The sequence below is a fragment of the Cyprinodon tularosa genome, unplaced genomic scaffold (assembly GCF_016077235.1).
Source record: "Cyprinodon tularosa strain WSP-4 unplaced genomic scaffold, ASM1607723v1 ctg485, whole genome shotgun sequence".
Taxonomy (NCBI): Eukaryota; Metazoa; Chordata; class Actinopteri; order Cyprinodontiformes; family Cyprinodontidae; genus Cyprinodon; species Cyprinodon tularosa.
Genome location: NW_024039213.1, coordinates 99,351 through 112,281, shown reverse-complemented (window position 1 = coordinate 112,281; position 12,931 = coordinate 99,351). Strand labels below are relative to the sequence as shown.

Genomic DNA, 12,931 nt, shown 5'->3' with positions numbered 1-12,931 from the left:
AATAGAGGAGAAAGGAGAGGGAGGCAGAAGTTTAGTGCTCTGAGGGGCTGGCAAATAAAAGCAGGAAAAACAAAGGGTGACCACCCTGACATAAAAAGTAGCTGCTGGACTCCTGTGAAGCAGACAGGCACAAAGGGGAGGGGCTTAAAGATAACCAACACAAACTCGTCATGTTTATATGCAAACAAAAAGAGGTCAATTTTAACAAAGGAAACGGAAATTTGTATATAATAATAACAAAATCTCAACACAATGACAGAAATTATACCAGTAAACCAAAAGTGTATTTTAACACCAGTAAAATATTGTTTCTTACAATCTCTTTACACTTTTTCTATTTCCTTAAAATTGTTAACATAAAAATGTGGTATGGACAGATGCACCACATTTCCAATAAAGGAATTATATGTAATATGTAAAAAGAAGATTTTTAATTTAACTACTTCTACCTTTTCTAAAAACAATACAAATAAAAACAAAAAAGCCATGTTGAACTATGTTAAAAAGCTTTTATTTTCCTGCTTTGTGTCTTTTACTGGAAATCCTCAAATATTCAAGGTATTTGACTGAAACCAGAAAAACTGAAGAACAAGCAAAATAGCTGTTCCCTTCAAAAAACTTCCTTTGACTTTATGTTTATATAAATCACAGACATTACAGTTGGCCACAATCTACTTCATGTCCATGCTGGAAACAATGGAGCAACTGATGCATGCCTTGTCCCATTTCTAAGGAAACATGCATGTTCTGAGATCATCGCATATTCTTAGGAATTAGCTTTATTCAAATATTAATAATGGCACTGCAACAAAACAATTTCACCAGGTTCAGCAAATATTAAAATGCAGATGCAGCAACATCAAAACTAAAATTTTAAACATTAAAAGCAATTTGGAAAAAGTAATTCAACTTAGGAGAAATAAAAATGTTTTAGTATAAATGTACTGTCAAACCTTAATGTTAAAAACATACATCCCCACATATAACCCAAATAAATGTAACAATAACTGGTTCTAGAAGTAAATATTGTTGATTTCTACATGTTCAATGAACAGGAGCTTTCTTAACTACAGTTTTTTTTTCCTTCATGTTGATAACTGTTATACACACATTGCCTTTATTGATCCCAAAAAGGCTAAGGCATGTCACTTTTGGAACTACATGTATACCATATGTAATTTTAACCCCAAGACAGAAGGAACAGAATGGAAAAGGCAGGAAGGAGAATCTGTACCTGTAGCAGAGGGTCTACCAGGTCCTGATTGATTTAAAGGTGGATGGGAAATGGAGGAAGCTCCTGTGTGGTTCCCATTTATCAACGTAGTGGGGACATCAGCTGTCTGAGCCTCTACATGTGATCCTTAAAAGTGTATAAAATGAAGAAAAGCCGAAAGGTGACAATGACATTTCAGAAATAAAAACAAATTACTGAATCTGCGAAATGACTGTGTGTTAACCTGTGACACTGCCTGGCGTGTGGGTTAAAGCCAGGTTTGACGGTCGTTCATCTGGTGTCAGGTGGCCCTCAGAGAGACTGGATCTTATCTGTCTTATCCTGCCATCTGAAAGACATGAAACCTGTTAACTAATACAAAAAAGCAGAAGCTCTTTATGTAATTTCTAAGAAAAACTTGCGAGAAGGACTTCAACCAAGTTTAGTGCTAAACTTTGCTTACTTAAAGACCTATCAAAGAGTCTTATTAGTCTGACATATCTGTATAAGATTACAACCAAGACTTACTCAGATGGAAGGAATTCAGGACTGATTGAAATAACTGGTTGCTATTTTTACTCAATTTTTAAAAAACCATAACAATTTTTTTCCTAAATAGTTTTTTGTTTGTAGATAGGTCTTAAACATGGAAATATTAATGGAGCAAAAAGTTGACAAGAATCACAAACACCCTTGTAAAGAGGATTCCCCTCCGGGTTAGTATTTTGGGTTGTGCTAAGTCCAGCAGCATTATTATGTAAACAAACCTTTTTCTGAGGACCTAAAAAAAAAGCTTTACATTTCTAATTGTAAAATTGCAGCCTTTCAACACATTAACTTAAAAAGAAGAGAATCTGAGCCAGTCTGGTCTAGAATCAGCCAATAGCTTGCCCAAATCATCGACATTCATCAACAAATGTCCTCTCTCCAGGGAATGTCCTCTATCACCATAACCTCGAGGCTGTGGCACCTGTGTAAACTCAACCATCTCACCTTTGACCCCTGTATGAGCCTGTCCTGTCGATGCATTTCATTACATTCAAAATATGTCATTTTAAAAATTAGAAATACATCTTTATGCCTCTTAGAGTGTATGAATAACATCTGATGTGAGGTTTGGGAATATTAGTTACCTTTTTGTGTCTGAAGGATTGATAATATATGTTGAAAATATTATAATGACAAGCCAAAGGGCAATTTTACAAGCAACTCTGTTGATTCTTTTGACAATCTTCATGCTTATTTAACTGCCTCGGGTAAAAAGTCTATTAATTCCACTCACCTGCCAAGAACGAGAGAAAATTCAGCCGCATTGCAGACAACTTAGATCATCCTGAGCAATGCAAGCATCTGCCCAAAGCTTAACTTGCTTAGCATATGCAGCTAGGCAGCCATAGTGGCTGGGGGTGTTATGATTTTTTTTAAGAACAAAAACAAATACAAAACCAAGCTTTACCCAGTACTGAAGTTTAAAACACAGCTTCTTATAACATCTGGGACTCTGTATGCGCTGTGTTTCCCTGGGAAACATTAGTAAGGCATTTCTTTTAAATTGGTCACTTTTTATCTCTGGTTATTTAGACATATTATATAAGGAAAAAAACAACAAAAAACCCTCATAATCTGACAACGAATATTTCTTATTTTACCAATTTCTTAAAATTAATCTAAAGTGTAAAAATGTGACAGAGTATTGGGGGACATTCTATAAAACATAATTTTCTTTTGTAAATTATGAAAATAAAGTCATAATATCACATGAATAAAATCATGATATTAGCTCTATGAAATTAAAGTAATATAATTAGTAGGATAAACTTGCAATATTAGGTAAATAAAATCACAATAAAACATCTGCAAGATCAAAGTTGTAAGATTACCAGAATAAAGTTGTAATATAATGAGAATAATCCCTTAACATGGGATTGAACGAGTAGCCTTCTGAAATGGTAACACTTATAAGCCCCCCCCCCCTTTGTTTAAAGGCTCTGGCCACAGCTTGGCTGAAAACACTATCAAAGCAATCATCTTATTAGACAGAGCTTTGTTGTTGCATAATATCACACCTTTAACATTTAATTATTATGACTTCTCATATTTTCATATCATGACTTTATTCTAATGTTACAACTTTATTCTAAAAAACAGTATTCGAAAAGATTAAAATGAATTTTATCTCATTGGATATGCCTTGTGACAGCAGTAGTTTAACTTCTTACCATTTCCCCTCCAGCAGATGGGAGCACCCTTGACCAGTATGCCCTGGTTATTGCGGTACAGTTGGTATTTTAAGTGCTTCTGTTTCTTGGGCTGCGTGCTGAGCTTCAGGTTAATGTGGTTGGAAAACTCTGTGAAGTAACGGAAACCTTTTTCTCCGCAGCCCATACAGTTTCCCGAGAAACCTGGAAGAGGACAAAGCAAAAGGATCATATTATTAATCACATTTATTAAAATGATGTGGATCATATCAGAAATGCACTCAGATACAAAAGCAAGCCCAAGATTTTTGGACTGGAAGTTATTCATATTTTCTGATCTTGAAAACAGAATGTCAAGTCATATTTTCCTGTAAGTCCTCTGCCTCACCAAGCAGGGCGTTTCGACCCCGTTCGTCTGGCAGGAAGCGGTGGTCCACAGCACAGACCAGCAGGTTGTCAGGGAGGGAGGGGGATTTTACCCCAACTAGCATGAACCCAGGAGGAACATCCAAGTTCACTGATGCAAGCGAGGACAAACGCAGATCTTTGCCAGCCTGACAAAAGCCTGTAGGGAGGGCAACGTTTTCCAGAAAACATTAGATAAAAAACAGAGAGGCTTTTTATTTATTCATCATTTGAAAAAAAAAAAAAAAGAATTTTCCTCCTTTGGGCTACCATAAATTGTTTTTCAAACTGGAAAAGAGCATTTCACATTGCTGTTGTAGCTTTTCTTTAAGAATTGTTTAACAACCAATTTTAAATTGGATTTTAAGTTCAGACTAAGCTTCTCTTTTTTTATAATTTTTATTTTTACATTTTTTCTTAAATATAAAAAATTAAACAAACAAAATAAAAAAAAGACTAAGCTTCTCTAACCCTTCTCTCTCCTTGAATCATTGAGAGGTGGACTCTCTTTATGTTCTTATAGGTAATCAGGCCTGGGGGTAGCTAGCCATAGTAAATCAGTTCAAGATTTAAAATCATGCACATTTTAATTTTCACACACAACCATAATTATTTGGATAGATTTATTTCCTCCAATAAATAAAACACTGCAGAATTGGAATTTATTGAGGTTAACTTTTTATGAAAATAAAAGGTGTTTGATGATCAGAGACATGTCTGACAAAAAATCACTAAGCAAAATAAATCTGTGAGGAGGTGAATCCTTTATTTCTAATTGCTGGCAAAGGAGGATAAGATTAAAATGATTGAATTTCATTGTGTTAGGGCACACTTTACACACAGCAGATATAACGCAACACTTCAAAAATAGCTTTTCTGTGACTTATGTCATTGAATGGTGATAAATGTACATGCCGTCTGTGGTGCAGCATCCCTCTGGTGGAGGTTTCATCTGGTAGGGTATTGGTGGACTGTTAGACTCCGAGTCATCTTCATCATCTTCATCATCATTGAATGCACGGCCTATTCAGGGTATAAATAGTGTTTTATGCATGGGCAAATAAAGATTGAGCTAAAAGCTTTTAAATTGTTTTAAACTTCAAGTTTCTGACTCAAAATGACCCCAAACTACAAGTTCTAAAGCTCCTAATCCCTAGTTCACTGCTGCTTCACCTGCGTATTTCATCAACTCACCATCCTGCATAAACAGCTGCTCTGTCTCAAGATAAAGCTGAGAGAAGACAGGCCGAGGAACCACAGTGTTTGACCTCAGGGACGCCTCGATGGAGTTGTGGAGGACCTCCTCGAAGCGCGTGGACCGCAGCTGGCCTGCGTAAGAGTTTCCCATTGGCGTCCTGTAAGAACACAGCAACCCTGTATTGGAGCCTTAAAGGTATTCCTGCTGTTTGGGTTGATTTAAAATGGTCACATAAAAAAGGAAGGCTGACCAAAAACAGATATAGTTTTATTTATTTTTTTAAAGTTTTCCTATCATTTCTTTAAAAGCTCTCTAGAATCAATAGAAAACGTCTTAGTAATGTGTATGGACTCACAGACACATTTACATTTAGGTAAAACCCTTTAAAATCAGAGGCGCATCTCTTCTCACTCACACACACAGAGATCCACACATTCTTAAATTGTGGCTAGGGGTTGCATGGCTTTTATCCAAACAACGTAATATAAAATCAGCTGCACTGACAGAGGCAGGTCATCCTGACCCAGACACAACTCCCTCCCTGTTTTCCTACTTTTTCTCCAAGAGCATCTCCCTCACTGATTTTTTCTCCATAGTTCAGTTAATCTTAAACAGATCTAAAAAGAATATAAATAAATCTAGCAAAGAGATTTATTTCTAAAAAGGACAAATATGTCGAGGAGTGAACAAACTTGTTAACAGAGAAATAAAACTGTACAGTGAGCATGAACCTGATCCCACTGCTTCTAATCCTGGTGGGACCAAACTGGTTTCCAAGCTCACACAGCTGACTGATATAACCCCCCACCCCCCCGCCCCATCTGTGTGACATTAACTAATAGAAAGTGTCAGCTTGCTGAAAAGCAGGGATGTCCTGATACAACTTAGAGATTTACAATACAATCATGACATTGCCAATATGAGTATTGACTGATACTGATAATGACCCGATATAATATCAGCACTACTCTATATATATTCATACATATTTTGTGTGTATTGGACATTAGAAAAGGCTTGATCAAGTGATAATACTTAAAAAGAGAACAAAAACCAACAACATCAGGTCTGACAAAAACAGATCCATTCATCAATAACCGATGGGTTACATAACTGTTTAGCAGAAGGAGACAGAAGAAGAGTGTTTCTATCCACTTTCTAATATCGGAAACTTTAGATGCAGGCACGTATATACAGATATTATTTATTTCTGGCTAATATCAGACTGATTTCATAAATATCAGTTTGGGGCATCCCTAATAAAAACGCCTCTTTAATACATTTTAAAGCATTTTTGCCATATATTCAATAAAGAATCACATCTAGTAATGGCCTATAATGATGTTTCTTTGCAAACCTTGTTCTGTGTTGTGACAAAAAAAACCAAAACAATAAAAACTGAATGAAAATAATCTGCATTCCCACAAAGTAAGTATTTAAGCAACATTTCAAAGCCTCACAATCCACCTTCTAGTACATTAGCTGTGTCACAGAAAAACAGTAATGCATCTATACCATTGGGTAATATAGACTAGATTCCTATGCTACAAAGGTCTATGCTTCTTATAGGAAAAACGACAAGCATTGCTTAAAAATAATAACGCAATTCAAAAGAATTACAGTTTTTTAAAAATAGTTATTAATTTTTTTTTTTTTAATTCCTCACTAACTTACTCACTATGATCTTTAAGAATTCCTATTCCAGTCAAAAGAAATATGTCAATAAAATTAAATGATTCCTTTAAACCTTGATCGGCCAGGTGGGTTAATGACTTCTTATACATACGTATGTATGTATCTATGGATGGATGTACGGAATGCAAGGATGGATGAGAAGGCCAATAAAACAGTATTTTTAAAAAAAACACTAACTTTTAGCTACTAAGGGTGCTAAATCCATGACTTCTAGGTTTAACTCCCCTTAAAGCAAACTGGCATCACTGGACTGTCACAAAAGTAAACACTCTCCCTCCATGTTTTGGAATCTGATAGCGGACTCATTTAGACTAGAAGACTCATAAGGGATGGAACTACTTGTGGAGCCACATTTGTCTCTCAGATTAAATCCAACATCAGAGAACCAAATAATGTCTGATGACATAAATGTCCTTTCTGTTTTGTTTTGCTACAACATATTTTAGCTAAGTTAGCTCTGTTTTTTTTAGACAAGCAAAGACTGTTATAGGTTATAACGGTCTTTGGTATAGGTTATAGGTCACCTGACTCATTCAGGGATGGATCCGACCCTCCCAAAGGACAAGGTGAGTGTTTTAAGAAGGGAGGCCCACAATATGCACCAGGTCCTTTAAAATGACTTGAAAAAATCCTTTAAAATACTTCAATAATACTTGGGTTGCGTATATTGTCTCTCTTTAAATGACACAAACAAATCCCTGCCAGTTGCTATTAGGAAATAAGTTATAGAAGAACAAAATAACAACATTGTTACTAGGGACACTCAAACATCAGAATTGGCCATTTTATTCCATTTAATTGCCTTTCTTATTAAACTCATTAATATGTTCTATAATTTATCTCTAAACACAGCAGCCAAAAGTTTGAAATAAGATTCATGTCCTTACTAATTAACAATTAGTGAGGACATGTAGCTCACTACAATCCAGATTAGTGCATCTTAAATTAATATGTATATATTACATTTCTCTCGCTGAAGAGATGAGCATAAAAGCTCACAAGTTTGTAGGTTCTTGCACCACCTCACAGAGGGATGAAGTGAAGGAGGGACAAAGAGCACGGGAACAACACAGCCAGTGCTAAAAGGAAGGAATTACACCTTTTACCAAAGAGGATGCTGATCATTTTACAACCAGGGGGGAGAACTGAGAAATTGACATTTACTGGATTAGAACTACAACCCAAAAGCCTAAAGTCTAATTTATCCATACTATGAGTAAAACATAATAAAATCTTTAATTGGGGAAAAACTTAAAATAACCTCAAAAAACAATAATTAGATTGTGTTCAATCACCTTTTTTTTTCCTTGAAAAAATGTTCATGAATTTCACATAAGGAAACCATCAACAGGATGAGACACATCTTTTAACCATTTTCCCTCACCTTGTTGCTCTGTCATCGATTCTGTATCTATTTGAACAAAAACCCCTCTGTCGTTTTGTCCAAAGGCACAACTAAAAAAGATCCAAGAGACCCCCAACCCACAAAAGGAGGGCAAGCAGCAAAGATGACAGCAATAAGCCGTAAGTAAAACTCTTAAGTCTGCTTTGTTGATCTCTTCTCCTCCCACCTCCCCCTTCTTTCCTCTTTACTTGACATGGAAGTGGGAGATCCTTTTATCTCTCTTGCTCCCCCCTTCGGCCTCTCTTTCACCCTAGGGAGAGAGACACTATTGTGGTTTTTTATGACCCCTTGAACCCTATTCTCAACAGTTTGTTGTCAGTATTCTTTAAAGGAAAATGCAAACACTTTATCACCAATCCAGGAGCTTTCAAGGTGTCTCATTATCAGCATCAAATGGTTTGAAAGAAGGATGTGTTTTATATGTTTATAAATGTGTATTTTCGATTTAAATTCTGAAGAGAAAACCTTTGTTAGCAATGCCGAAGCTAAATATCGACTACCATATCGGTATATATTAAACTTCTGCAGCCAGAGCTATATTTCTGTTGTGAAGAAGTCATCTAACGTATGCAAACACACATAGATCATCTGTGCCATCAGGGAATGGCTGAATTAGTTTGAGGGATGTCTCATGACCACAAGGTCAAAGGTGACCCAAGATAACAATGTTTAAGTTAGACTTTGATGTGGCCTATACGTCTTACACACATACACTCACACCTTTATGTGTGCACACACACTCACAAACACACACACACATATACACTAATACAGGGACTCCACCACCTCCAACCCCAGACACGCTCTCCCAGGGTCTCATGCTTGGGGGACACAAAAGGCTTGTCTTAGGGAGGGGTGAAGGGTCATGATGGGAGAGGTCAGATAAAGACCCCTGGCTCTTTTCTCTCACAGCCCAGCTTGCATACCAGTTATTCACGCACATACACACCCACACACACACAAACCTATGGAGCTGCACCAAGGCTTCTGTTCACTCCGACACGTGGGATCTCCTCATACTCACTGAAGATAAAGGTACCACTGTGGGGGAAGAAGATTTATGCAACCAATTACTACTATAAATTGTACCAAGCTAGCATGTGTCTTAGTCATGTGGTAGGAACATCAAGTAGGTGTTTGTTTTAAGTCAGATTAAGGTAATTTGGGTTAACTTAGCTGACGTCAGACCAGACGACTCTTTTTACGGTTTTTCTTTGAAGTGTTTGTGAGAAACTGTTTTAGAAAACAGATACGATATCATGCAGCTGGGGAATGTGTAGCATCTATCTCGGGCCTGAGTAACAGAATTTAAGCATTTACAACAATTCCAGCTATAAATACACTCTGACACTGAAAGATAAGATTCAGATCGCTTCATTTCCACTTACAGACCCACTGTTTGCTACCTGGACAGTGGATGGACTGCAATTCAGCTAAGCATTCACTTACTTTTCCATACTTTGCAATAACCAGCAAATCAGCTTACAATAACTACAAAACAATACTATAATCTGTAAAAGCTTTTCCTACTTAAGCATTCCCTTGTATGCACAGAAGAAATCATTTGCAATGTCTAGCTGCAGAGCAGATTACAATACAAAACAGTCCATGCATTCAGGATGCAGGAAGCACCACCTGCTACACTAAAACTGAACAATCAAAAAAACTACCTCTGCTAGAGTTAACTTTAAAAATCTGCATCTTACTGAATGTTTGGTGGCTGTACTTCCTGTCGCTTTAGTGTCTCAGAAAATGTCCTTGAGCAAATTTTGTTTCTTCTGCTCTGTCCTGCTTACATAACTGTAAGGGTACTTGTATTGTCTAGATGCATGCACAATTGCACATCTATCTCCTACAGTATGTGCATTGGCAAGCCTTTAAACATCTGTGATGCTAAATGCCCTGAAGATTTTAAAACTTCTGGTAGCCATCATAAGGACTATATGCAAAAATAACAGATATGATAAATGTTTTAAGACAAATTTGCATCATGAATGTACAACCTCTGTATAGATTAAGTTAAAAAAACAACTGATCCCAGAAAAATTAATAAAACTTAATACTTTTCATTTAGTGACAATGAACACAAGACAACCTATGTCACCATGGCAGGAGAAGAAACTATAATAAGCTTTGTTGTGCATTTGTCTTCAAAAATGTTTTATAATATTTGATGAAATACAAATAAAAGTAGAAAATTAATCAATGATAATAAGAAAACACTTAAAATACTAATAGAGATCGGGGTTAAAATAGGCAATTTTTTTTTTTTACTTTATGAGTTGTGTGCAACTTGTTATTAAACAACATTAATAACAACCGAGCTTTCAATTTGATGTTTTTTATTTATTTATTTATTTTTTTTTTTAATGAAAATTATTATTAAGCTTTTACGGAAAAATCCAAACAGACGCAAAATGATAGTCGGTGGACTACTTACCTCTGCGGTCCAGAGTCCGAAAACTATTTTTCTCACAAAGCGGACAGACTGATTCTGTCACCATGCCACCGGCGCGAGACCTTCTCCTAGAATGCCTTTGGTGTCGCGTGTGTCATCACCTCTGATCCGCTGAGATGTCCCTCCCTCTTCCTCCGGAACTCTGTCGGACCCTGAATACACAAATGAGATTTTTAAAAGCCGAGGCAGGCCATGAAGGAATGACGCAGGGAAATAAACAGATAGACTTCCATGGGATATGAGAAGAAAAAATACAAAACAAAAATATAAACCTGAAAAAAAAATCTAATCAAGAAAAGGATTTAGATTTCGATAGCCTATAACAGATAACTACTCTAGGCTAAATGAAAACGTTAAATATGTCATATTTTTAAACATCCCGATGACACACATCTGATATAATGATAGTGCAATGGTATTGGCTCTAAAAGTGGAGAAACTGTATTCTTTTCAGTTTTTGATCTTTAAAAGTATATTAAATTGGTAAAAAAGAATTTAACACAAATGTAACTGTCCAAGTATTTTTCTTTTTGTCTTGGCTGAAATATATGTCTGTGTATCTGAGCTAAGATAACACTTTCCCATCACATTCCGGTCAAATTGTGAAAGTGTTATAAACAATTTTGTAGTGAAACAGGATTAAAAAGGGGTATTCCTTTATCAGGAAACCAGTTCTAATAACGTTTTCCTTAAAAATTGGCATTTTTTAAATGAAACTGTAATTAAACTTCTAATTATATGAGATAGCCTATCAAAACACGACCTTACCGCTTTTTTCTTTCCCCAACAAATTTTAATAAATTTGACTAAGTACACACTCTTAAATAAGTCATAAAAAACAGGGTTTTGGTAATTAAAACGTATTATAAATAGGCTTCTGTCGCCCTCTACTGGACAAAAAAATTTCTTACAGCGAGAACAAGGGGAAGAAACTAAAGCTTTTCAAGAGCACGATGAAGCTTAAGAGATGTTAGGAGTGCTTTTACAAACATAAATTGTGCGAGAGTTAATCCAGGCCTGTGTATTCAGGGAGGCTCACTTCTTAACTGCGTTTGCAAAATTTAGTATATAAAAATTAAAAAAATGTGAAAAATATTTTTCAACACTTTGAATAGCAATAGGCTACACAGAAAAAAATAAAATACAAATCGGCTCAACAGCTTGCCTTTGCAAAGCCAATTTTATAAAGTTAAAAAGAACAGTTAATTTTTATTTATTTATTTATTTATTTTCTGCAATTTGAATGGACAAGCAGCTTTATGAAGAACAAAGAATACATCAAAGAGATCAAAGGTAAATTTGTGGAAAAGCTTAAAGCAGGGAAAGGTTGTATCACGAACTCTGAAAATCTCACAGAAAGCTGTTCAATTCATCATGTTAAAAGAAACAAGTATGGCCCAACATCAAATCTGCAGGAGCAGCAGAGATTCACTCCTATATAAATATATAAATACCCATGTAAACACCCTGTGCAATAACCCGGTATAATGATCCTACTATATATATAAAAAAAGCCGTCATATGTGGACGCACTGTATATAATGTATATATATCCATGCACCTTTTTCTTCCTTTGGCACATTCTTCTTCTTCGACTATTTGAGCTGATGTAACGAGTAAATTTCTTCACTGTGAGGTCAATCAATCAATCAATCAATCAATCAATCAATCAATCAATCAATCAATCAATCAATCAATCAATCAATCAATCAATCAATCAATCAATCAATCAACGTTTTGTGTGAGAAACAGTTTACAGTATGACCAGTTTGAACCTTACATCTCTTTTTTCATAGAAGAGAGGCATAAATAATGTCATTATTGTTAAGGCAAATTTAAAGCTTGCCGGTAGCTATGGGCAACATTGCAAACATTGAAAACAGGCACTTTGTCCAGATGAGACAACATTTGATCACATTTTTGGTCAACAAACAGAACAGCAGAAACCTATCAGGACATCACCTGAAACGCACTACCCCATTATAAAACATGGGGACAGTAAGGCTGATGATATCCAATGGGAATAGATAGAACCAAATGCAAAGCAATTTATGTCTTTCGACCTCTCTAACTAAAGATAAGTGAATGAACATCATGTATATTCACTTATCTTTAGTTAGAGATAATAGTTAATGATGTGTCTGTCTGAATATGAGGTACAGACAGACACATTATTCAAAATGTGTAAATTTAACATAAAATTTATCCAAAGACATTTTTATGTTATTGTCAAGATACATTTGATTTCATGAAAGTCAATGGAAATCTTAATCACTTCATTTAATAATCTCTAACCATTAATCCTTTTTACTCTTGGGTGCATCTGGAACTTCAAAGTTTGCCCAAACACAAGCAAACT

The 12,931-nt window shown here is 35.7% G+C and overlaps 1 protein-coding gene across 1 annotated transcript in view; it reads right to left on the bottom strand.

The window, feature by feature from the left end:
• greb1 (growth regulating estrogen receptor binding 1) overlaps positions 1 to 10,698 on the bottom strand; it is a 41,829-nt gene extending 31,131 nt beyond the window's left edge. The window contains exons 1-8 of the mRNA XM_038302242.1: positions 10,555 to 10,698; positions 9,080 to 9,155; positions 5,011 to 5,171; positions 4,732 to 4,839; positions 3,800 to 3,976; positions 3,433 to 3,615; positions 1,458 to 1,562; positions 1,235 to 1,360 (exon numbers count right to left, since the gene is read on the bottom strand). Coding sequence (XP_038158170.1) covers positions 1,235 to 1,360; positions 1,458 to 1,562; positions 3,433 to 3,615; positions 3,800 to 3,976; positions 4,732 to 4,839; positions 5,011 to 5,164 — 853 coding nt within the window. The 5' untranslated portion in view covers positions 5,165 to 5,171; positions 9,080 to 9,155; positions 10,555 to 10,698. The remainder of the gene's footprint in view (positions 1 to 1,234; positions 1,361 to 1,457; positions 1,563 to 3,432; positions 3,616 to 3,799; positions 3,977 to 4,731; positions 4,840 to 5,010; positions 5,172 to 9,079; positions 9,156 to 10,554) is intronic.
• Positions 10,699 to 12,931: the final 2,233 nt, after the last annotated feature.